A 27,387-nucleotide genomic window follows, 5' to 3' on the forward strand; every position below is an offset into this window, starting at 1 on the left:
CCTGGAGCTCTCTGTCTCCATTTCAGGCAACCACCTAGAAACCGATGTCCATTTCAAGCCCACCGACTCCCACAGCTACCTCGAATACACCTCCTCCCACACACCTTCCTACAAAAATTCCATTCCCTATTCACAATTCCTTCGCCTCTGTCACATCTGCTCCCAGGATGAGGCATTCCACTCCCGTACATCCCAGATATCCTCATTCTTCAAGGACCGCAACTTCCGCCCCGCAGTGGTCGAGAACGCCCTTGACCGTGTCTCCCGCATTTCCCACAACACATCCCTCACACCCCGCCCCTGCCACAACCGCCCCAAGAGGATCCCCCTCGTCCTCACATACCACCCCACCAACCTCCGGATACAACGCATCATCCTCCGACACTTCCGCCATCTACAATCTGACCCCAACACCCAAGACATTTTCCATCCCCACCCTTGCCTGCCTTCCAGAGACACCACTGTCTCCGTGACTCCCTTGTCCACTCCACACTCCCCTCCAACCCCACTACACCCGGCACTTACCCCTGCAACCAGGAAGCACTACACTTGCCCCCACACATCCTCTGTCACCCCCATCCCAGGCTCCAAGATGACTTTCCACATCAAGCAGATGTTCACCTGCACATCTGCTAATGTGATATACTGCATCTGCTATACCCATTGTGGCTTCCTCTACATCGGGGCAACCAAACGGAGGCTTGGGAACTGCTTTGCAGAACACCTACGCTTGGTTTGCAATAAATAACTGCACCTTCCAGTGGCGAGCCATTTTAACTACCCCTCCCACTCCTTAGACGACATGTCCATCCTGTGCCTCCTGCAGCACCATAATGATGCCACCCAAAGGTTGCAGGAACAGCAACTCATATTCCGCTTGGGAGCCCTGCAGCCCAATGGTATCAATGTGGATTTCACAAGCTTCAAAATCTCCCCTACCCCCACTGCATCCCAAAACCAGCCCAGCTCATCCCTGCCTCCCTAATCTGTTCTTCCTCTCACCTATCCCTTCCTTGCACGTCCATTTCCTACTTAATAACCTCATCTCACCCCCCTGACCTGTCCGTCCTCCCCGGACTGACCTATCTCCTCCCTACCTCCCCACCTACACTCTCTTCTCCACCTATCTTCTCCTCTATCCATCTTTGATCTGCCTCCCCTTCTCTCCCTATTTATTTCAGAACCCTCTCCTCATCCACCTTTTCTGATGAAGGGTCTAGGCCCAAAACATCAGCTTTTGTGCTCCTAAGATGCTGCTTAGCCTGCTGTGTTCATCCACCCCCACACTTTGTTGTCCCAACATTCATCAATTATTTGTTTAACCATTCACTAATTTAGATCCCCACTGGCAACCAGCAGGCTGTATACCAATAGAGGAACACCAACTAAGCACCAACCTGTACCTCCTCCACTCCACAAGTTTCTAATGATCCTTTGCAATTACTTATGAATTGTGATAAAACTTAAGCCACAAAGCAGGAGGAAGGCAGTATAAAGTCTTGTGACTAACCCCATCCTCTTTCATTTGACGTAATCATGCCACAGAAGTAAGAAAATCAAAACTAAACAGTAGAATGAATTCAATGGCCAAAGCTCTCAATAAGCTTCAGACGACAGCATAACATTCCTTAACACAGTGGAAAAAGACTTAGAAATCATAATTCAGTATTATGCAGAAAGTTTGAAAAAAGTTCTGTGTAGACTGATAAGAGATTCCAGTTATTGCTATTTATTGTGGCAACACGTCATCACACTATGATCATGTAGGACATTGGAAAAGAATTAGGCTATTCAGCCTCTCAAGCTTGTTCTACCACTTAGTCTCCTGATGGTTTATCTATTTATTGATTCTATTTTTGTATCTTACATTCTAATTTTTAAACCCTTTTCAAACAAAATTTTATCAATCTAAGTTTTGAAATTTCCAATTAAGCCAGCATCAAAGGTTTTTTTGGGAGGACAAAAGATTGAGATTTTTGCTGCTGTAACATAAATCCGGTTTTCAACATTTGGAAATTAAACATTACATGGTCAAATGTTTTGGCTCATGGGTCACAAGGCATTTGGATAGATGTCAAAGTTAATAATTTTAACTCAGTGGCCTGTTAAAATTACTTTTCTCAAACTCAGGATGATATCCTTTAGGAAAGCAGGTGAAATCCATTTTGTTGATAACTGTTTTCTCAGCCTTAAGACCATATGAAATAATAATGGAAATAAGTTTTTTGGCCCCTCAAGCCTGCTCCACCATTCAGTGGCTGATTTGATATTCCACACATCCCCTTTCTTTCCCTTTCCTTTGTTTGTATCCACAGGAACTGGATGGAAAAGCCAGCATTTATTGCTCCACCTCTAATTGCTCATGAAAAGCTAAATGATGTTAGAGTCCTGTTCATTCAAGTAAGTGGAGCCTGTTCCATCAGACTTCTGATTTGTACCTCTTTAGATGGTGGACTGCATTACCACCACATAATCACAATCCTCTGATCCCTGTTTACGTCTATTGTAATAATATGGTTCATTCAGTTAAACCTCTGATCAATGATAACTCACAGGGTGTTGATGTATAACAAAATACCACTTGGATTTACGTAGCACCTGATCATAAATACGAAGCAAGGACATTGGACTCAGCATTGTTGCTCCAAAACAGCAAATAATCTGGAGATTTGCAGAAATCCTACAAACCCATCCACCACACCTCCACACCCCAACTCCCGACTTCTGAATTTTCCTGGGACAATGTCAGCATTTTTAACATTAAAAAAAGTACTTTACAACTCAGATGTGCCAGAGCAGTAGCAGTCACTTTTATTTTTGTTGTGGCAATGTAGGAAATTTGGCTAGCAAAATTGTGGATAGCAAAGTACACACAGCATTATAATAATGGGCAGATCATGTGCTTCAAGTATTGGCTGAAAAGCAAGCACTGGCTAGGGCACTTTGAAATGTGATTTGAATTCTTTTGCACCCTCAGTTTAGCATTTCATCCAAAAGATCATGTCTCCAACTGTGTCAACTGTGTAATTCCAATCTTATTTAAAAAGAAGCCTAATCTGACTTGCTAAAATGGACACAGCAATTTACAGGATGGCTCCCAGGAGTCACTTAACTATACATTGCAGATGCATTTCAGACAGAAAGGTTTGCAGATTGATATGTTATCTCGACATTAACCACAAAGAGAGACATTTAGAATTTGTTTAATCATTGGTCGACACAATGGATTCTTCAAAAGGTATGAAAATTCAAAGTTTCGGAGGAAAACTGAAAGCACAACACAGTAGAACTTTATTACTTTGTGCAACAATTTTTCATCAAAAGTTAACATAGCAGCCATATTGGTCTACATAAAACTGGCTGAGGCATAATTTTGATTCGGACTCTCCAGTAAAGGCTCTAAAATAACATTCTGAGAGACAGGGTTCTCAACCAAAACAGGCTTACGAAAAGGGTGTTCAGAAATCAACTGTGGTTCTGCCAAAAGTTTAGCCAATCTCCCAGTCTTGGAGTTACAGTGGGATTTGTAACTGCAGAACTAGTGAAGAACAAGGAATCTTCTCTCTGTCTCCAAGCTTTATCTCCCAACTTAATCTACCTGGACAAGTAACTCCAACCATTTAACTACGGAAGCCATCACAGTTGGTGAATCTGGCTTCACGCTTTCAATCCCTCACTCGGAAAGACAAATCATCAAGCAACAAATAGGTGTACAACAATAACAGACTGATCGTATACTCATCTTTATATTTTGTTAGTAGTAGGAGCAAATTACTGCAGGTTCTGAAATTTGTACTGAAAACAAAATTGCTGGAAATCACAGTGGGTCAGGCAGCATCTGTGGAGAGAGCAAGTTAACATTTGGAGTCTAGATGACTCTTCGTTAGTGCTGCCACGAAGTGTGGAGGGTGGAGCATTTATGCAATAGTCAGGGGTGAGGTTGAGTGCTGGGGGAGAAAGGATTTTGATAATTCTGATCAAGTGTATCTAACTGCCAGCCTTGAAAGAACAGATTGTCCCTCTGGAGTGGAGGGAGGGGACAGAGGATGTGGTGACTGAGAATACAAGAAGAAAAGCTGAAAGAAAGGGAAGAATGTTATTAGTAGATCCTTTTAATCCTTGTGAATGCATTTTTGTGAATAACAATTACCAATAATAATATCACATTTTACCTGGGAAATTTTAGAAATATTTGTGCAATAAACAAACATTTGACCTTATTTACACTAAGGTTTAGTTGCTGTTTTTTTATTCAAATTGGAGGTCAAAAACTAAAAGGAGGCTGAATGATCTATACAAATGTGCAATTTGCAGACCACTTTGTGGATACAACTGACCTGATCATGACACCAATCATTCAGCACTTCCTTATTACTGCACTGGAGAGTCAGCCAAAATTTCTGTGCTCAAGTCTTGGAGTTACAGTGGGATTTGCTACAACGTCACAAAGAACAAAGAATGGTACAGCACAGGAACGGGCCCTTTGGCCCACCAAGCCTGTGGCAACAAATGATGCTTTTCTAGACTAAAAACCTTTTGCCTCCTACATTGGCTTTATCCTCCATCTCTTCCTCCGCTACATCAATGACTGGATCGATACTACCTCGTGCTCCCACGTGGAGCTTGAACAGTTCATTAATTTTACTAACATCTTCCACCCCAACTTCAAGCTCACCTGGACCATCTCTGATACCTCTCTCTCCTTCCAGGACCTCTCTGTATCCATCTCTAGTGACCACATCGAAACTGATATCCATTTCAAGCCCATCGACTCCCACAGCTACTTAGAATACACCCCCTCTCACCAACCTTCTTGCAAGAATATGATCAACTACTCCCCATTCCTGTGCCTCCGCATCTGCTCCCAAGATGAGGCGTTCCCATTCCTGAACATACCAGATGTCCTCATATTTCAAGGACTGCAACATCCCCCACCTCATTGGTCGAAAACGCCCACGACCTCATCACTTGCGTTTCCCACACCTCAGCCCTCACACCCCCTCCCCACAATAAAAACAAAGACAGAATTCCCCTTGTCGTCACGTATCACCCCAATTAACATCCAGATTCAAAGCATCATTCTCAGCCACTTCCACCACTTGCAATCCGACCCCAATTCAAAGGATATATTTCCCTCCTCACCCTTAACTGCCTTCTGGAGGGACAGCCCTCTCCATGAGTCCCCCGTCCGCTCCACACTCCCCTCCAGCCCCACCACCCCTGGCACTTTTCCCTGCAACCGCAGGAGGTGCTACACCTGCCCCTACACCACCCCCCTCACCTCTATCCCAGGCCCCAAAAAACCCTTGCACATCAAACAGATATTCACCTGCACATCCGCTAATGTGGTCTATGTTATCTGCTGTTCCCGATGTGGCCTCCTCTACATTGGTGAGACCAAGCAGAGGCATGGAGACCGCTTTGTAGAGCACCTATGCTTGGCTCGCGACAAACGACAAGACCTCCCAGTTTCGAACCACTTCAACTCCCCCTCCCACTCCCTGGACGACTTGTCCATTCTGGGCCTCCTCCAGTGTCACAGTGATGCCACCCGGAAACTGGAGGAACTGCACCTCATATTCCATATTGGAAGCCTACAACCCAATGGTCTCAATGTGGACGCTACCAGCTTCAAAATCTCCCCACCCCCGACCTCATCCCAAGTCAAGGCACAAGATTGTTGTTACAAAGCTTCAACAACCATGATTGATGTCAGAAAAATAGGCCTAATGTAGCAGCATCATCGCCGGCCCTTCAGAGCAATAACGGTGACAGCTAATTCCTCTCATGATAGCACAAAAGATGAATACTAATGATCAGTTCCTCCCAATGGAATGATGAGTGATGAACCCATGGTGTGAGGGGCCAAAGTAGGAGATAGTTTCTGATGTGATCATCGTAACTGTCCCATCATCTTTGTCCTTATAAATGAAGGCCAAATACGGAATATGTAGGAATCTGGGTGTAAAAAAATTATGGCTATAAGAGCTGTTGAGATTGGTCAGCTTGCCGGGCTGGTTTGTTGTTCCGCAGATGTTTTGTTACCATGCTGGGTAACATCATCAGTGCAGTCTCCGATGAAGCATGTGTGTTTTCCCGCCTGGTTTTTAAACTCTGGAGTCTGTTGAGCTGGATTGTCTCACTTCCAGTTTTCCTTCATAGTGGAATGTATATGGGGTTGAGTTCTACGTGTTTATTAATGGCTTTCTTTGTGGAGTGCCAGGCTTCTAGGAAATCCCGTGCCTGTCTCTGCTTAGCTTGTCCCAGGATTTTGGTGTTGAACCAGTCCTGGGACAAATCCTGCTGCTGCATTGTTTTGGAACTTTAGAAAGAAAGAGATCAAAACAATAGCACTTTAAAAGAAAGGGAGGAAGATAGAGCAGCAGGTACCACGTAGGAGATGAGAAAACGAGCAGTGATTCTGCACAGCTGACTGCCACTGCTGTTTAGTTTCAAGCCTCTGTGGACATCGGAGTTCATTCTAATAACAATACCCAAACAGCTGGCTCTGGCGAAACCTGTATGAGGGAGATCACAGCAAGGGAGCAGCTAAGTTGCTTTTTAAAAGTACAACCTTACTTTTTATTGTGTGTCTACAATAGTGAGTAGAGTAAGGTTTTATTTTTACTGTATGTTTTATTGGGATATGTCTCTATTAAACTTTAAAAATATAAAACATAGGTACTAAATCAGCCTATAGCAGTACTTCTAGAGCAGAACTAGTGCTATTTTCCGGGCTTGTGAGTTATTAAGGTGCAACAATGGCCTTTAATAGAGTGATTTTCACTTCCTGTTGGATGTGGGAGATTAGGGAGAGTTTCCGTGTTACTGTTGATAATAAAAACCGAAAGAACTCTCTGGATGTTGTAAATCAGAAACAAAAACAGAAGTTTCTGGAAAAGCTCAGCAGGTCTGGCAGCAGTTGTGAAGAAAAATCAGAGTTAACAGTTCAGGTCCAGTGACCCTGTCTCTCGGAACCAGTCCTGAGGAAGGGTCACCAGACCCAAAATGTAAACTCTGATTTATTTTTATATAGATGCTGCCAGACCTGCTGAGCTTTTCTAGCAACTTCTGTCTTTTTTTATTGATGATTTTATCCACAGGAAGTGTGTTTGATTGCGATTTCTATCAGATTACATGAATCAGTTGGATTGGCAATTACAGGCAATGAGGAATTTACAAGAGCAAGGGGATGTGATAGATGGCAGTTTCAGGAAGGGAGGAAAACTACAGATACAATCAGGTGGATGGTTACCTCCAGGAAAGGTAGGAGAGGCAGGCAGGTAGTGCACGAGTCTCCTGTGGCTATCCCCATCTCAAACAAAATAGACAGTTTTAGAAAATGTGATGGACTCTCAAGGCAATGTAGCACTGACAGCCATGTTTCTGGCACCGACTGGCTCAAATGTAATGAGGGGTATGTCAGATTTCAAGCAATCAATTGTGAAAAAGCGACTCTCTAGTCAAAGGCACAGACAGACGTTTCTGTGGCTGACAACAAGATACCAGAATTTTGTGTTGCTTCCCTAGTGCCAAGATCAAGGATATCTTGGAGACTGTGCAGAATATTCTCAAAGGGGAGAGGGAATAGTAGGAGGTTATTGTACACATTGGAACTAATGATATGGGAAGAGAAAAGGATGAGGTTCCAAAGAGACAATATAGGAAATTAGACAGGAATTTAACAAAGTAGGTCCTCTAGGGTAGTAACACCTGGATTACTCCTGGTGTCACAAGGTAGTGAGAGGAGGAATAGGAGGGTAGAGCAGATGAATGTGTAGCTGAGGAGCTGGTCCCAGGGAGAAGGATTCACATTTATGGATATTGGAATCCCTTCTAGGGTAGAAGTGACCTGTACAAGTTGGATTGTTGCACCTGAATTAGAAGGGGTCAAATATACTGGTAGGGAAATTTGCTGGAGCTGCATGAGAGAATTTAAATTAGTAAGGGGTTGGGGGGGGGGGGGTGTGCCCAAGGAGATTCTAAGGGAAGAGATCAGTCTGAGAGTGGCACAGGAAAAGGAGCAGTCAAACAATCTAAGCAGGCAGGAACAAAGTAAAGATTCAGGTAGGACTGATAAATTAAAGTGAATTTATTTCAACGCAAGAGACCTAACAAGTAAAGCAGATGAACTCAGGGCAAGGTTGGGAATGTGGGATTGAGATATCAAAGCGATTATAGAGATGTGGCACAGGGATGGACAGGACTGGCAGTTTAATGTTCCAGGGTATTGATGCTATATGATGGATAGAAACAGGGTGGGAGCAAGAGATAAAGTGTAGGGTTCTGATTTGCACTCAGTAATTTGCTGATTTAAGGTGGCTTGAATCAGCCCCAGATCCCTGGTTCTGACTCCATGAAATGATGTAGGTAAGAAACAGGTGTTTTAGAGCAAAAGAATCTCCACATTTATTTAAATACAGAAGGCAAGTGTAACACAAGAAATACAGGTGAAAGCACTGAACGATGAAATTAACACTATCAATTGTACAGAGGATCGTAGTTAAGTACACTATTAAATTAAACCCAGATTAAACACTATTAGAACCTAAATAATAGCTTTAATCACCATAACTTTAATCAGGCTTCCTACCCTAAGGGTCCCATGCACCTGCCTCCCCCTCCCTACTAGCTAGGTTGGAAACTTCGGGCTCTTGGCTTTGTGAACTCACCACTGAGGAAAACATGGTTTTAAACTGCTTCAGAGATAGTAGGAACTGCAGATGCTGGAGAATCAGAGATAACAAGGTGTAGAGCTGGATGAACACAGCAGACCAAGCAGCATCAGAGGAGCAGGAAGGCTGACGTTTCGGGCCTAGACCCTTCTTCAGAAATCATTGTTGCTGAGGTTCTTGTCATTGATTCTCTTGGTTCGGAACAGGCCTCCCCCATCTCAGATATTCTTTGTTGTGATGATGTCCTTGGTTTAGCTTCTCTGTTTGGCCTCTATGGTTCTTGGTTCAGAAGGTGTTTGTGGGGCTGGAAGCCTGTGGGAAATCTGTTTCTGCAGAAGCTTGCTGTTGAAAAAAGCACCCCCCCCAATAACTCCCCCAGGTAAAATCAGGGATGGGGTCGAGGCAGGGATGTGGCCAACTGGTGACCCTGGACGACCCTCTGCACTCGATGAGGGCGAAAGTTCAGGGGTTAAAGGAAACAACCTGGAAGAGGACTTGACGTCGGTCGTGAGCACCACTGTTAGATGAGGCAGACAGATACATAGTGCTCACAGACGAAGTTCCCCTCATCCCCACTGGGGAACTCCATGACATTTTGCAAGCTGTGTTTGATTGCCAAGACAGAATCCAGTTGGCTATGGACTGGCGGAATTCTCTACCACTTCTCGTCAAGTCTGGCTGGCAGGTTTTGGTGGTCCCGGTAGTGGACAAGAAAGCAAAGTGGTGCTGCCAAGATTCCTTTGCAGTGTCGTCGGGCAGTGACAGAGAGAAAGAGTCCCTTCACCTGATCATTAAAATGGGTTTCATTGTTTTAACTGGTAGTGGTCGCACGTACTGCAGCCATGAAGACATTTGCAACTAGCCTCAATGTCAACAGCAGTGGGAAGACCCGGTGCAGATTTTGTATCTTCTCTGGGAGTGAAAGTACATGGTAAGCATCCTGGAAGAAACCGGTAGTGTTTCAGGAGACAAAGCTACATGGCTCCTAGGGAAAGGTCTTCATGAGAGACCTGGCCTCTGATTCTGGCAGGGTGGCTATCTTGTTGGCCCCTTTATTTCAGCTGGAGATCTTAAGGGTCAAGGATCATATGCCAGGCCATCTGCTCCAACTCACGGTTCATTTCGGAGGCACGGTACTTCACTTCATGGGCTTATATGGACAAACTGACCACGGAATTGTTCGAGGTGTTCTGGGATGTCCTGGGGGACGACTTAGTGCGGGTCCTGGAGGAATGTATCGCGACCGGAGAGATACCCCTTTCTTGGTGCAGGGCTGTGATCACTATGTTGCCTCAGAAGAGGGATCACCGTTTGTTAAAGAATCGGCGTCTGGCACTGGACCACACAATCTACCCCAGACCAGTCCTACAGCATCCTGAGCCGGAGCATCCACAGCAACATCTATCTGGTCCAGGACGTGATCCGTCATTCCCAAAGGCTAGCTGGTCGAGTGCCTTTTTCTCCCCTTGGTCAGGAAAATGCATTTGACGAGAGTGGATCACGAGTATCTGCTCAGGACTCTGCGAGCATTTGAGGTTCGGGATGCACATTGTCGCCCAGATCCGACTTCCGTACGTCGGTGAGGAGAGCTGAGAGCAGGATAACCGGTTCCTGGCGGTGCCCCTGCGCTTTGGGAGAGGAGTGCGTCGAGGATGTCCCATCCAGCTTCATTCTCTCTGTGTGGAGCCATTCCTGCGCCTCTTGTGTAAGCGGCATTTCGGTTTGGCTGTGCACGGGCCAGGGCTGGAGGTAAGTCTTTTGGCATATGCTGACAATGTGCTCCTCATGTTCACAGACCCAGCTGACCTGCAGGGGATGCGCGAGTGCCTGGAGATCTATGCTGTGGCATCCTCTGCAAGCATCAACTGGAGCAAGTGTTTGGGACTTCTGGTCAGTCCATGGAAGATGGATCTCTGCCAGAAGAGCTCCAGTGGTTCATGTGAAATACCACTCACCTCCCCTACCTGGGAGTCTGCCTTTGCCCTGCAGAGGAATCCTGGACAGCGAGTTAACACAAGTTGGAGACCACCTTAGCACACTGGACAGGACTGCTCAGAGTGTTGAGCAGGTATTGCCCATAAATTTGGAGGAGACGGTCTTTCACATTAATGTCGAGTGTGATCGTCTGCAGCCCCTTTTCAGTTTTTTAAAGGGGCTGCTGTGTAAACTTTGGTTGCAGTTCAGCCCCACGCTGCTGATCTACAGGCACCTGGTACAGGGAGGGGCAGACAAGTCCACGAGCCTTCAGAGATAATAGGAACTGCAGATGCTGGAGAATCTGAGATAATAAGGTGTAGAGCTGGATGAACACAGCAGGCCAAGCAGCATCTTAGGAGCAGGAAAGCTGGCGTTTCAGGCCTAGACCCTTCCTGCACCTAAGATGCTACTTGGCCTGCTTTGTTCATGCAGCTCCACACCCTTTTACCTTTATGAGCCTTCTCATGGCTTTGCTCTCGGGCCTGGCCTAGATGGTCATCAACATACCCAGGCAGTGGACCGAAGAGGGGTTCATTTTCCTGACCCTCCTTCACAGTTACATACATGCTTGGGTGTCCTTGGAGAAGGAGTACATGGTGTTCACCCATACTTTCCAGGCCTTTTGGCCACTGGGTTCTGCAGGGACTGGAGTGTATTATCAGCTTGGAAAGAGATATTCTGATTTAGTTAATTGTCTCTCTAATCTAGGTTTCCATTTTGCCTTTTGAGTTTGTGTTTATCTTTGCTTTGGTGTCCCGGGAAGGGTCTGCCTTATTTTCCCTTTGTTCTGATTTTGGACCCCTTTGAAAAGCCAAGGGGGCTTCTGTTTTAGTTCCGGACTGTGCATGTCTCAGATCTGCTTGATGGGAATCAGTGTGAGTGTAATTTTATCTTTAGTTGAAATGAGCGGGGGAGTTTCCTCTGGATTTTAAACCATTGTTGCCCCTGTCCCAGGAGCATTCAATGGAGACGGAGCAGAGGGAATTTATTTATTTCATTAGTTGTTTGGTTAATTATTTGTTTACTTTGATTTAGCTTGAGTTTATTTTTATTCTGGCCCACTATGGTCCCTACCCAAGAGAGGTTAGTGGGGATAGAGTCAAGGTACAGACATTTTTTTGCTCATCTATTTGTTTTTGTTTTCTCCCCCAGAGTAATAGTGTCTTTATTGTTGTTTAACAAAGTGGGCGTGGCTTTGTTTTCTGCTTCAGAAGAGCAGATGTGACTTCGCTCTGTGTTTTACCTTGTTCTGTCCCTGTCCCAGGAATGTCTGATGGGCTCAGCGTTGGGTGATCTTAGTTTTTTTCTGTTTACACCTTTCATTTAAAAGAGTGGAGAGTTGCTTTTCAGACTGAAGGCTATGACCGGTGGTGTGCCACAAGGATGAGTGCTGAATCTGCTGCTTTTTATCATTTATGGATGATTTTGCAGATGACACCAAAATTGATGGTGTAGTGGGCTACGAAGGAGGTTACCTTAGATGGGTCAAGGAATGACAGATGGAGTTTAATCCAGATGAATGTGATTGGCTTTATTTTGAAAAGGCAAATCAGCGCAGGACTTATACACCTAATGATAAGGATCTGGGGAGTGTTGCTGAATAAGGAGACCCTGGGGTGCACATTCACAATTCCTTGAAAGTAGAGTCGCAGGTAGGCAGGATAGGGAAGGTGGCATTTGGTCTGCTTGCTTTTATTGGACAGTGCATTGATTATAGGACTTGAGAGGTCATGTTGAGGCATACAGGACATTGGTTAGGCCACTTTTGGAATAGTGTTTAATTATGGTCCCACACTATAGGAAGGATGTTGTGAAACTTGAAAGGGTTCAGAAAAGATTTACAAGGATGTAGCCAGCGTTGGAGGGTTTGCGCTATAGGGAGGGGCTGAATAGGTTGGGGCTATTTTCCCTGGAGCGTCAGAGCTGAGCAGTGACCTTATAGAGATTTTTAAAATCATGAGAGGTATGGATAGGCCGAATAGTCAAGGTCTTTTACTCAGCATAGTGGAGTCCAAAACAAGAGGGCATAGGTTAAGATGAAAGGGGAAATTTTTAAAAGGGACGTAAAGAGCAACTTTTTCATGCAGAGAGTGGTGCATGTATGGAATGAGCTGTCAGAGGAAGTGGTGGAGGCTGGTACAATTACAACATTTAAAAGACATGTAGATGGGTACATGAATGGAAAGGGTTTACAGGGATGTGGGCCAAATGCTGGCAAGTGGGACTAGATTAATTTAGGATATCTGGTCAACATGGGCAAGTTGGATCATGGGGTCAGCTTCCATGTTGTACAGCTCTCTGACTCTATGATACGGCTGTGTTCTCTGCAAATGCACTGAAGCTGTTTCAACACACCAAAATAGGTGATAGCCATTTTCTGGATTATTTCTCAGTGCATTGCCCTGACCAGTATTAGTCAACCTGTCTGGATTAAAATTTAAACAAAACCTGGACACCTAAATATAAGTTAGCACCTCATTTGCTGAGTAGGTGATGTTTTACAGCACTGACAATGACAATTTTAATCACTTTGCTACTTATTAAGAGTAGACGGATGGGAGATGATAATTGACCAGAACAGATTCGGTATTCTTGTCGCCAGAATGTATCCATATTTTCCATTTATTAGGGTAGTGTCACAGCTGTACTGGAACAGCTTGGCTAGAGGTGCAGCTAGTTGTGGATCTTCAGTACCAGAGCCAAGAGAGATATTGTCAGAACTCATACCTTTTGTTGTATCTACAGCCTTCAGACATTTCTTGATATCATGTGAAATGAATTGAAATGGCTAAAGACAGGTATTTTTGATGCTGGGAATCCTAAGAGGTAGCCGAAATGGATCATTTGCTAGATGTGGTGGGACTGCAGAACTTAGATCAGATCCAAATTGTTTGGGGTCATCAGATGTTGCATCAGCTGTTTGGCATGCAATTCATCCCATGTTGTGGGTTCACTAGATAAACACCTAATTTTTAGCGATTTCTGGTGCTCCTCCTGATATGCTGTCCTGCACTCTTCATTTAACCAGGGCTGATTCCCCTTTCTTGATGACAACAGATACCCCATTCTGAGATTCTAGATTTGATCTGAATCAATCCAATATGTAACAGTAATATACCACATAATACGAGTGAATCCTCATTGTGAGAACTGAACTTTGTCTCTGCATTTATTTCTGTAAATAAATGTATCTGTGACAAGTAGATTGGTGTAGTTAAGTAGGTTTTTCCTTCTTGTTGCTTCCCTTGTCACCTGCTTCAGGCCCAGATATATTCTTCAGGTCTCAGCCATCTCAGTCCATAGTTGTGCCACCAAGCCACTCTTGGTGATAGAAATGGAGTACATTTGCAAAATGCTGTAAAGCCTTGACATTCTTCTGAAGTTCTGGAGCATAACATTCTGCAGCTGGTGTCTAACCACTGTGTTTAATATAATTTCTTTTCTTTTGTCTTCTGTGCCTCTTTTAATAAAGCTAAAGATACTGGGTATTTGTGTTTTAATGGCTTTCCTTATTTGTCCTTCCGTCTTCAAGCATTTCTGCAGAGTGTAGATAAGAAACAGAACTGAAATGTGGAAACAAAGGATGAGATCTGACACTAGGGATATTGTGCTTGGTTTTATTTATACACCTCTTCGTTTAGGAGAGTATAGCCTCAAGCTGTATATGCAAAAATGAGGTTTTCATTCTACAACAACAAAGCTTGCAAATAGATTCTAACTTAATTGGCTGAAGCAGGATTTGAGGGGTGCAGTGATTATTGATGTCACTTAAATCAGTATTCCTCTGTACAATTATCTTCAGTCATCTTCATTTTTGTGTTTACTGAAGCTCAAGTTTACAATAGCACCCAGTGCTTTCAGTCATACCATTGGAGACAAGACTTCCCAAACGCAAATTTAAAATATAAGCATTTATTTTCTTACATGGTTTTCTTTTATCATTAAGCACTATTTGAGGACTGATTAAATATTTCATATTTAGCGTTAAAGGTTCATTTTTGAGTCTGTAATTTTTAAGTGATTTATAGCCTCTGATTTGTTTCTTGAAAGCTGTACCACATATTAAAGAAAACAAACACTAATCCAAATCACAGATGTTAGTGAATCACCAGAAAAAAGTGGATATTATTGGATTGTGAAGTAAAAGGCTAAACAGCTGCAGCTAACTGTTTGTGTCAGACACTTGAAGCTAATACATTAGGGCTGTTGTGGCATAGTGGAAGTGTCCGTACCTCTGAGCAAGGAGCTGTGGGTGCTCATCTCTTGCAGAGGTGTGCCATAACATCTCTGAACAGGTTGATTAGAAAATATCTAGAAGTTAATTCATTGGAACACTCTTGTGGTACAGTAACGTTCCTATCTCTGAGCCAGAAGGCCTGGGTTCAAGTCCCACCTGCTGTCTGTCATAGTACCTTTATAGTTGTTCGGAAAATATCTAAAGCTAGCTCATCCTTCAACAACCATCTTCACTGAAGCTGGATCCTTGACATCTGTTGAATACAGAACAGATTGCTGGTGGTGCGTCTTCAGAATCTTTTTCTTTGGTCTAGAGAAAGAATGCACTAATGATACAGTAATCTGCAACACATTCCCAATGCAGGATACACAAAAACATTAAGTCCAATAAAATCAGCCAGCCCTTTGGGCTTGGTCTACTATTCAATAGCCATTTTCTTAGCATTACTCCATATTTCTTAATACCTTACCTAAGATAAAGCAATCTCTCCCTATCTAAAAGCTCCAGCTGTCCCAGCATTTTAGATTCAATTACATGTGCAACAAGACTCACTATAAAATGTTAAATGGTTTTGTTTCTATGATGTTACTAACAAAAATATGAAATTGTAGAGTATAAAAAGTCCATTTGTTTCCATGTAACGATGGTGTCTACTCACTAACCCAATCCCGATCATTTTACCTTCCAAACCCTGGTATATCTTTTACAGGAATGGGGCATATTATTTTATAATGTAGAATGGGGGAATATATTGACATTGAAAGGGTACTTAACATATAGTTATGTACAGGACCCAGATGTCCAGCAATATAAAGAACAGGGCTTTGTGGGAGGTGTGCCAGCATTGAGCACGCTTCAAACCGTGCATTGCTGCTTTATGTATAACCATGGCACTGTCTAAACACAATACTGCACTGGCTGTCAGAGGGCAAAAATAAGCAGTCAAAACTGTGTCTCCTTTTTTGGTGGGGGAATTGAAGAGCAAAGTATGGTTATATCATTGTTCTATCACTGGATTCGCAATTCAGAGTCCTGAACTAATAATGCTGAGATTTTGAATTCCCATCTGGCATTTGAAAAGGTGACTACAAAAACCCAATGATAATGGGAACTGCAGATGCTGGAGAATCCAAAGATAACAAAGTGTGAAGCTGGATGAAGACAGCAGGCCAAGCAGCATCTCAGGAGCACAAAAGCTGACATTTCGGGCCTAGATCCTTATCAGAGAAGTTCTCTGATGAAGGATCTAGGCCCGAAATGTCAGCTTTTGTGCTCCTGAGATGCTGCTTGGCCTGCTGTGTTCATCCAGCTTCACACTTTGTTATCTTCAAAAACCCAAATTGGTTCTCTAACACCAGTCTTTCTCTGTCTGTGATTACACTCTGAGGGTATGCAGCACTTAGGGACCAAAATGTAACTGGAAGAAGAAATGATCACAATCAGTACAAAGCTCATGATGCAAGTATTATATCTGATATAGTTAGTGTCCGCTTTAATGTAGATTAAATCTTCGTTTCTTCTATAGTTATGATGCGTTATGCACTCAGTTCTGGTTATGGGTGACATAAACAAATTTAGACAGGGGCATAGCAACACTCCTTATATCTCAGCCTTCCATGATCTTGGATTACTCAATGCACTTCATAATAATTATCTACCTTTGAAGTGTAGTTGCTATTAGAATTTTGAAATGTGGCAGCCACTTGCACACAGCAATCAACAAGATAATCACCAAATCAGCTGTGTTTTGTTGTGATGTCGGTTACCATCTGCCCAAGTACCATGCCAAGTTTGTTGCTAAGAGAGGTTGACTATTTTTCTCCTTAACCTGTCCACTGAGCAATTTCTCATCATCAGTGATTTCAACTTCCGAGTTCATTGTCATTCTGTCTTTTAATCTCTACCTCCATATGAAGTTACCGATGCACGTTCATAGCCAATGTCCCGATCTTGGATTCTCACATCACCTCTCCATCAACATAGAATCAAGCACAGATAAGGCCATCTTTGATTACTTTTCTGAATTGCTTTCCACTCATCACATCACCTCCTTCTCACTTCCTCCTGTGTTTGCCATGGAAAAGCTCTTCTCCAAGTGCTGTTGATTATCAACTTCCCTTTCTGACTTCCTTGTTAGCCTGTACTTCCCCATGTTCTGACTCTTCACCTATAATTTGGCTGCCTTCATTCCAATCCTCCAAAAACATGCTTTTCTGGCCCATCTTTCATTTTGTACTCTCCTTAAACTTCAGCTCATCCTAAATTTGTGCAACTTCCACAATAACTCACCACATGTCTCAGATCTATATTGTTCTCCAAATACATACGTTTATCAATTTGAACATTTCCATCCTTGTTTCCAAATCTCTCAATAGCCTTCTTCCTGCACCGGACTTCCAGCATAACACCACTCTGAAATATCTGCACTGTTTCAATCCTGGCCTCTTGCATGCCCCTGATTTTAGTAATTTTAAGGCTTTCTTGGGTTGCCCAGGATTCAAACTTCAGAATTCCCTCCTTAAACTTCTCAACTCACTACATCTCATGCATCCATTGAAGCCTGTTTTTCTGAACAAAATTGTTGGCATCCATGTTAATATATTTTTGGAGCAATAAGTGAAACAGAATAGGCCAATCAGCCCTTTGAGCCTATTCCATCTATTCACTGAGTGATTGATGGTATAACTCGAGATTAAGTTATATACATTGCAGTCTAATCTTGTTTGAAAATCACTTCTGTACTGCTCAATTTAAAGGATGCAACTTCCATTAACAATACTCCTGAAATGTTCTCCTTTTTCCTTAACACAGGTCTCCTTTCATTGTGCCTACCAGGGACGTTGACTGTGTTCCATTTCACGTATGGTAGGGATCCACTTGAGCTCACTTCCTAGTCTAATGGCCTCCCTGCTTAACAAATCATCTTACACCATTTCCACATGCCCAGCATGATGTCACCACCAAACATTTTCCACTCATCATTTCAGCATTCTAACAGCACCCCTCTCTCCCCTACACCCTGGTCCACTATTCAATCACTGCCAACGTCCTTCCTGTTTCCATGATTGTTGGAAAATGTTAGAATCTATTATAAAGGAGGTGATGACTCAACCATAAGACCATTATATACAGGAGCAGAATTAGGCCGTTTGATTCTTCAAGCCGTTCTGTTGCTAAACCCTATTCTCCAGCCTTCTCCCTGTGACCCTTGTTGTCTTTACTAATCAAGACCCTATCTCTGTCTTAAGTACACTCAATGACATGGCCCCCACAACCTTCTGTGGCAGTAAATTCCACAGATTCACTGTATCCCTTCCCACTGACTAACCACAATAATTCCTTGCCTGCATCACCAGCTTTAAAACCTCTCCACCCCCAACCTGTTCTTAGCAGTGTATATGAGCAGAGACATCTCGGTGTCCATGTACACAGATCCTTGAAAGTTGCCACCCAGGTTGACAGGGCCGTTAAGAAGGCATACAGTGTTTTAGCTTTTATTAATAGAGGGATCGAGTTCCAGAACCAAGAGGTTATGGTGAAGCTGTACAAAACTCTGGTGCGGCCGCACTTGGAGTATTGTGTACAGTTCTGGTCATTGCATTATAAGAAGGATGTGGAAGCTTTGGAAAGGGTGCAGAGGAGATTTACTAGGATGTTGCCTGGTATGGAGGAAAGGTCTTACGAGGAAAGGCTGAGGGACTTGAGGCTGTTTTCATTAGAGAGAAGGTTGAGAGGTGACTTAATTGAAACATATAAAATAATCAGAGGGTTAGATAGGGTGGATAGGGAGAGCCTTTTTCCTAGGATAGTGACGGCGAGCACGAGGGGGCATAGCTTTAAATTGAGAGGTGAAAGATATAGGACAGATGTCAGAGGTAGTTTCTTTATTCAGAGAGTAGTAAGGGAATGGAACGCTTTGCCTGCAACGGGAGTAGATTCGCCAACTTTAGGTACATTTAAGTCATCATTGGACAAGCATATGGACGTACATGGAATCGTGTAGGTTAGATGGGCTTGAGATCGGTATGACAGGTCGGCACAACATTGAGGGCCAAAGGGCCTGTATTGTGCTGTAATGTTCTATGTTCTATTCACTGTCATCAGTTCTAAAGGTCATCCCTTCACTGAGGCTGTGCCCTTAGGTCCTAGTCTCTGCTACTAGTGGAAAGATCATCTTCTCATCCAATGTATTCAAGTCTTTAGTATTCCGTAAGTTTCAATGAGATCGCCTCTTCCAAACTCCATCTAGTACTTACCCTGAGTTAAGGGTAAGTGATGGCCAAGTGGTATTATCACTAAACTATTAAACCAGAGATCCTGGTAATGTTCTGGGGACCTGGGTTTGAATCCTGCCCATGGCAGATGGTAGAAATTGAATTCAATAAATATCTAAATTTGGGAGTCTAATGATGGTCATAAAACCATTGTCAATTATCAGGAAAAACCCACCTGGTTCATTAGTATGCTTTGGGGAAGGAAACTTCCGTCCTTCCTGACCTACATGTGACTTCAGACCCATACAATATTTATTGTTTATAATGTACTGTCTTCCGTCTCCCTTCGTTCTTAAAAATGAGTATTACATCGGCCAATCTCCAGTCTTCTGGAACCTTCCCTGACTCCAGTAATTCCTGAGAGATTACCATCAATGCCACTACAATCCTGTCAGAAGTCTGAGGCATAATCCATCTGGTCAAGCTGATTTGTCCACTTTCAGCCCTTTCAGCTTCCCAGCATCTTCTCTTTAATGATGGCCACTACACTCACTGCTGCCTCCTATCTTGAAGTTCTGGTATGCTGCTGGTGTCTTCCACTGTGAAAACTGATGCAAAGTATCTATTCAATTCCTCCCCTGTTTCTTTGCTCCCCATTACTACTCCTCTCGCCTCATTTTCCAGCCGTCCAATATCCATTCTTGACTCTCTCACCTTTTATCTGTCTAAAAAAATTGCAATCTTTTATATTGCTAGCTAGTTTACACTCAAATTTCATCCTCTCCCCCCTTTTTGTTTTTGTTTTCATTCTTGTCTGCGGGTTTTTAAGGGCTTCCCAATCTTCTGGCTTCCCACTATTCTTCAGCATATTGTATGCTTTTTCTTTTGCTGCTAAGCTCTCATGACTTCCCTATCAGCCTTGGTTGTCCCACCCTCCCCTTAGAATATTCTTCTTCCTTGGTATGAATTTCTGCTGTACTTCCTGAAACACCTCCAGAAACCCCTGCCATTGCCACTCTGTTTCTGCAAGGCTCATTTTCCAAAGAACTCTGGCCAGCACCGCCCTTCAATTACCTTTACTCAATTGTAATACTGTTATATCTGATTCGGGCTTTTCCCTTTCAAACTGCAGGATGAATTCTCTCATGTTATGGTCACTATCCCCTAGGGGTTCCTTCACCTTGAGCTCCCTAATCAAGTTTCTCTCATTAACCATTAACAAATCCAGAACTGCCTGTCCTTGGAGGGCCCTATGACAAGATGCTCCAAAAAAAGTCTTATCTCGTAGACATTCTACGATTCCCTTTGCTTGGGATCTGCAACCAGCTTGATTTTCCAGGTCAGCCTGCATTTTGAAGTCCCCATAATTACTGTCATAGTGCCTTTCTTACATGCCTTTTCTATCTCCTGATTTATTTTCTGCCCCACATCCAGAATCCTTCTAGAAGGCCTTTATATAATTCCCATCAGAGTATTTTTTTCCTTTGCGGTTCCTCAACACGACCCATACTGATTCTACAGTTTCAGACTCTATATTACTCATTGTCAATTTAATTTCATTTCTTACCGCACCCCTTCTGCCCATCTATTTTCCTTTCAATAGGACATGTGTCTTTGGATAATTAGTTCCCAGCCTTGGTCCTCGTGGAGCCATATCTGTGATACCCACAAAATTTTACCTGTTGATATGGGGCAGCATGGTGTCTCAGTAGTTAGCACTGCTGCCTCACAGCGTCAGGGACCGGGGTTTGCTTTCAGCCTCAGGTGACTGTCTGCGTGGTGTTTGCACATTCTCCCAGTGTCCGCGTGGGTTTCCCCCATGTACTCCGGTTTCCTCCCACAGTCCAAAAGCTGTACAGGTTAGGTGGATTGGCCATGCTAGATTGCCTGTAGTGCTCAGCGATGTGTAGCTTAGTTGGGTCATAGGGGGATTGGTCTGGGTAGGGTGCTGAAAGGGTCAGTGTGGACTTGTTGGGCTGAAGGGCCTGCCCCCCACTCTAAGGATTCTATGGTCTATGATTTCAGACATTTAGGAAAAAGAATGGTAAAATTGGGCAGAAACAACACCATTTTGTGAACAGGAAATCATGTTTGGCAAGCTTTGTACAGGTTTTTTTAAGAAACTTCTTTTCTCTGAAAGGTGTGAATCTTTGGAATTCTCTACCATTGAGCATATGCAACAGAAATCAATAATTTGGGCTAGATTAGGTGAACCCTAATCTTTTGCAGGATCTAATGACATGAAGGGAATGGGTGTAGTGTGAGGAAAGTGGTATTAAAGTGCATGATCTAATTGAATGGCAGAGCAGCCTCAAAAGGCTGAATGGCCTTCTCCTCTCCTAAGTCCACATGCACCATTCAAGTCTAGGAGAAGCATTCTCAGACATTCTTTCAAGATAAAGCAATCATTTACTTATACTTCTTTCAATTAGGTATCCAGTGTTCACTGCCAACACGTGGTCTCCTCTACTAGGCGACCACTTTATGGGGCACCTCTGTTCAACTCCACAGACATAACCTTAAAATTCTTGTAGCTTTTCATTTTAATTTTCATCTTTTTTCCCATTCTGACATTCTGTTCTCATCCCGCTGCAGTGTTGCACTGAAGCTCACTATAAGCCTGAAGAACAGTGACCTCACCTTTCTTTTAAAGCAGGGACTCTATACTTTGTCTAGCAATGTTCAAATGAAACCTGTGCCCTGTTTGTCATTTTGTTAGTTGATTTGATTCTTTTTCACTCTCTACATTTTCATTTCTTTTGCAGTGGCAGCTGTTCATCGATCTGCAGTTCGCAATCCATTTGGGCACATTTTTTATTTCCTTTCTTGTCACATAATCACACCCTTTGGCCTTGCATCACAAAACATTTGTCAGTTAACCTCTTTGCCCACCACCTTGCAGCAGAGCTTTTCTTTCTTTATTTACAGAGTGAAAATGGGCCTATTTTCACATCAGGTGATGATAGCAGACATCACTAGTCCAGATCAGATCAGTGCATGCGTAGCTGACATTACGATGTTTCATGTGTACCAACATTACATTGGTAATGCATGCACTGATGGCTTTGAGGCCAAAGTTCCAGAAGCTGTTACAAAGGCTATGAGTGGGGACAAGGGCAGGGAGCAGCAGCAAAGGCCAGAAGAAGATACTAGGGCTGGGAGCAGTAGCAAAGATAGGTAATGTCTCTGGGCCACATTTGGACTTGGTTGAGGGGAGGGGGCAGAGAGGGAGAAGTGTGTCAACAGTACTGAGGACTTCCCACCCTCCCATCACTGAACATTTCAAGGGCTAGCTTGATAGATGTTGTGGTGTCTCTCTCAGCAGTGACATAGCATTGCCAGGGATAGTCTTTGCCAGTGCTTGCACCTTGCAAAGGAAAACAATAAAATTGGAGGAAGATTATTGGCAACAGCACATGAAGGGGCAAGTGCTTTTGTCACTGTTGGCTTACCGTTTGAGGTTCTCCACATCTTCAATGGAGTCTGGTAAAGTCAAGCCCTTTGTTTCAGGCAAGAGCAACACTAGGCCACCAACAATCAAACCAATCACACCTGGCAATGAATGGTCAGAGAGTAAAAAATTTATTTACAATTGGACAAATGAATTAGTTTAAATTAAACTAAATTTGTAAAACATTCACTCAGGAATATCATTCTTTCTGATGTACATTAGGGAAATACATTTCAGATATTTTATTTTGTAGTATCACTGAATACTGAAACAGAAATGGGAAATATATGCTTGCAGAAAAAGTAGTTTTGTTTACAACTAACATGGAATTATTCAGTCTTGAGAAGTCAACCCATCAGTTCATGACTTCCTCACAAAGTTTAAATGATTTAAACCAAAAGAATTGTGGATGCTGTAAATCAGGAACAAAATAAAGTTGCTGGAAAAGCCCAGCAGGTCTGGTAGCATCTGTGAAGGTGAAAAACAGTTAACGTTTCGGGTCTGGTCACCCTGTTCTGAGGAAGGGTCACCAGATCTGAAACGTTAACTCTGTTCCTAACTTCATAGATGCTGCCAGACCTGCTTAGCTTTTCCAGCAATTTTGGTTTTGTTAAATGATTTGAAGTTTCTTTAAATCTGGAAGAATAAAGCAAACATTATGTAATTACAAACGAAAAGATTTATTTGCCCATATGAGTAGCTTGATATAACTGGTGAGCATTGACAGAACCAGGCTAGCAAAGGCCAAAAGATCATTTCCCAATGCGTTCTATTGAACCTGCACCAGAAAAATACCCATGAGATCTGCCCAAATTGGAAATAGAAATGCCTTAGGCTGTCTTGTAATTCCAGTCTCTTTATTTTATTGATTCCTTTTCCTTCCCTCCCTACCTTCAGTCTTCAGCACCACCTTTTCCTAATTATAACCAATTCTGGTGAAGGGTCACTGAACCCAAAACATTGACTCCGTTTTCTGTCCACAGATGCTGGCAGACCTGCTGAGGTTTTCCAGCAACTTAATGTTTTTTGTTTCTTTAAATTGAGCTTGCTTGTGTTGTGATATTTCATTAAATTTACATTCTTAGCTTTTCTTGTTTTATCAATAACTTGTCACTTGGTAAATAGCTATTGCCACAAACTTTGCATAAACCCATTCCATTGAACACCAACTTGAAATTATACAGTGCCTTTAACATAACACGTCATTCCAAGGTGCTTCACAGAGACATTGTTGAAATAAAATTTGTCAAAAGCTACCTGAGAGCTATAAGGCGATATTGCAGCTGATAAAAACTTTGGTCAAGGAGGTCAACTTGACTAGGATCATTAGAAAAGAGGGAAGGTGTGTGTACAACAGTGCAGCAGTTTGAGGGGGGAATTCCAGTGTTAATGGCCTTAAAAACTGAAAGTATTATCAACAAAGGGCAGAATGAAGAAAGCTGGGGACGCACAAGAAGCCAGAATTGGAGGAATACAGAGATCTTTGGGGTTGGATAAAGTTACAGAGATGAGAAGGGACAAAGCCATGGAGCAATTTGAAATTAAGGATGCCAATTTTAAAAATAAAGGTGCTTTCAGACCAGAATGTAAGCTAGGTTGGCAGCTAGTTAGAAAATGCAGCAGAGTTTTGGATAACCTTAAGTTTACAGAGGGCAAGATGGGAAGTCTGGGAAGGAATAAATTGGAATAGTCAAGTCTCATGATAACAATGGCCTGTTTGAGGTTTTCAACAATTGATGAACTGATACAAAAAGTGTGGACAGGCAATGTTCAGTAGGCAGAAGTAGGCAGAGGCTAAGAGATCCTAAGTTTAGCTTAGGAACAGAGGAGGAAGATTAAGTCAATTGTGCCCCTCAAGCCTGCTCTACCATTATAGGTTATGGCTGATCTACTTCAAAGGCATTTTCTCACACAATTTGCACATCCCTTGATGTCATACTATCTAAAAATCTATCAATTTATATCTTCAACTACCTCAAAGAATGAGCTTTCATAGCCCTTTAGGGTAGAAAATTCCAAAGATTCTCCACCCTCTCAGTGAAGAAATTCTGTCTTATCTCAGACCTAAATGGTTAGCTTTATTCAAATACAGAGTCTCTTGGTTCAGGGTCACCAGGGTTTTAACTGGTCTGCTTTTAGCCTCAGAGTTACTAGAGAAAGGAATGAAATTGGTGATTGGAGAATGCATTTTGTAGTGGGGTCTATTAGTTTTGTCTAGCCGATATTTAATTACAGCAAAATTGTGTCATCTAGTAGTGAATGTTGGTCAAGCATCGTAACAAATCAAAGGTAGTAGAGGGATTGATGGAGATAGCGGTGGCTATTGCCTGCATAGCTGTGAAGTCTAACATTTTTTAAAAAATGATGTCACTGATCAGCTGGACGTAGATGAAAAATCGTGAGAGACCCAGGAGAGATTCTTGGGTGATGCTAAAAGTATTTGGCGCAGGAGTGGCAAGTGAAGGCAGTTCCCTGGCTCCTATTGAATAGATAGAAATAACAGACGCTAAATATACTAATTTGTCAGGTGACATTGTGTGAGAGAGAGAGAGAGAGAGAGACAAACCATTCACACTTAAGTTTGATGCTCTTTTTCATTAGAAGTGAAAAAACTTGAAACATGGAATGAACTTCATGGAATGAAGGAAGTGGTGGATACAGTTACAATGTTTAAAAAACATTTAGTTAAGTACATGAACAGGAAAGATTTGGAGGGAAATGGGCCAGGTGCAGGCAGATGGATCTAGTTTGATTTGGGATTATGTTTAGCATGGACTGATTAAACCAAAGGAGCTCTTTGTGTGTTGTATAACTCCATGATGGTCGAAGGACTATAGAAAAGTGGTTTAAGATTTGGGCCTTAGATGCAGGAAGAATGTTAGGAAAAACAGTTTATTTCCACTTGATTGCCTATTGAGGCATAAGTAAGTTCATATGGCTGGGAAAGCCATTGAGGTTCAATGTTGAGTTAAACAATCTATCCAACAACTTCAGCTGATGCACAGAGTATTTTTTATGCCACTAGAATTGGATCTCTTGTGGAAAATACTCTATATGTGCACAAGGATCTGTAACAGCCTAAAAGGGTTAATGCTGAAGAGTGCATAAGACACTGTCCGACATGATGTCTCATGGGCCAGGTGGGAGAACAGCTGAGGATCTTGAAGGAGCAAGAACTAACATTGAGATCTCCCTTATAGCCTGAGTAACAATGGGCAACATTTTCTCATTTAAAGCTAAAGAATGGTGGTAAGCATATTGATATGCAGAAGTCTTTGCCATCAGCCAGATCAATGTACCTCTTGCAGTCATATACTTATTTTATTTATCTATGCAAATAAGATGTTGTGCAGAGCCAGAAATTCTCTCCATGACAAAATCTTCAGGATTTGAAGGCCTTGTACCATATTTAAACCCAGTTGGACCCCACTAGAAGCCAGGCCCTGCCCCTCAGTCTGTAGCAATTGGGCCTAGGAATGGCTCTGAAGGTGGCCAAACTGCCCTGAAGGTGTTGTTCAACAGAGTCAATCAAGAGGAAGTTGGCTCTCTCCTGACTGACCACATTAGGAAGCCAATTCACCTGACCCACACAGCCTGAGCAGAGATTTTAATGCAGGCCAGTGATATGACTGCAATAAAACGGGTTGAGCAACAATGCCAAAAGGAGGTGAATGATCTGCCACAGACTGCAAGGGTAACTATCTTGTCTGTGTGATCTCAAGCTCTAGAACCATCATGCAGTCTAGGTCTGACACTAGCAACACATCTTATCAAGGATGCTCGATTGTAAATCTTTGAACACATGCATCATGTCCACTTAAGGGCTTATACCCATCTCATCCTCTCAAATTACCAATCCTTCCTGCCCTCAATGCTTCCTACTTGCTTGGATCACTTTACCATCTTGCACAACTATGTTTGGTTACAAATTGTTCCTGCACTCATTCCCATCATACTCAAGCTTTCACTACCTCATTTCAGGAAAATCTGGCACACAACAGGGCTGCAAGGTTGAAGACCAACAGGAAGCTGACAGACATCAAGCTTCTTAGCCCCTCCCTTTGAGAAAAAAGAATTCCGAGGGAAAACTAGTACTGTTGCTATGGTGACAGGGATACCGGATGACCACATACACAGTGAGCAAAATAGTCTTCTGCAGTTCCTGGACTGGCATTTTACTCTACATCAACGGCTATCCAGACTCACCAACTAATATCCACTTTTGTTACGTAGACACTAATGGCAGCTTGGGAATCTCCACAAGTAAGTGCCCACTACCTGAACTCCTCCTCACTGGCACCACCTCAGAAGAGGAAAAGATGGAACTTCATGGTAAGTATTGGTAAGCATTCACCTACACCCTCTACCAGCACAGTGAAATCACCTATCCCTGCCTTAGACCTCCAGGCCCAGCAAAATGCTTAGTGGCCACCAGATTTGCTGTATGGCCTGTGCTAGCATCAGTAGCAAGGCCAGAGGAGGACATGACACTTCAATTTCATTCTAGATGCTCATCTTTCTTTCAAAGTAGGCACTCTATACTTAGTCTAGCAATTTTCAAATGAAACCTTTGCCCTGTTTGTTACTTTGTTAGTTGATTTGATTTTTTCTCTCTCTCTACAGTTTCATTTCTTCCTACTTGTTTTATAGTAGCAGCTGTTCATCGCTCAGCAGTTCACAATCCATTTGGACACACCTTTTATTTCCTTACTTGTCACATAACCACACCCTTTGGCCTGCACCACCAAACCTTTGTTTCCACTTCTGTGCCCACCACAGTGCAGCAGAGCTTTCCTTTATTTGCAGAGTGAAAATGGGCCTATTTTCACATCA

The 27,387-nt window shown here is 42.9% G+C and overlaps 1 protein-coding gene across 5 annotated transcripts in view; it reads right to left on the reverse strand.

Annotated features, from left to right (window-relative positions):
* Window positions 1–14,255: 14,255 nt before the first annotated feature.
* The window catches only part of LOC125454557 (solute carrier family 22 member 2-like), a 48,270-nt gene continuing 35,138 nt past the window's right edge, over window positions 14,256–27,387 (reverse strand). For 2 of the 5 annotated variants that reach the window (XM_048535433.2, XM_048535432.2), the window contains 2 exons: window positions 22,556–22,655; window positions 14,256–15,198 (listed from right to left, as the gene is read on the reverse strand). In XM_048535433.2, the coding sequence (XP_048391390.1) occupies window positions 15,099–15,198; window positions 22,556–22,655 (200 nt within the window). In that variant the 3' untranslated portion in view covers window positions 14,256–15,098. Of the gene's footprint in view, window positions 15,199–22,555; window positions 22,656–27,387 lie in introns of those variants that run through there. The other 3 variants (XM_048535434.2, XM_048535436.2, XM_048535435.2) reach the window with 3 other exon arrangements.

Source organism: Stegostoma tigrinum, chromosome 9 (genome assembly GCF_030684315.1).
Source record: "Stegostoma tigrinum isolate sSteTig4 chromosome 9, sSteTig4.hap1, whole genome shotgun sequence".
NCBI lineage: Eukaryota > Metazoa > Chordata > Chondrichthyes > Orectolobiformes > Stegostomatidae > Stegostoma > Stegostoma tigrinum.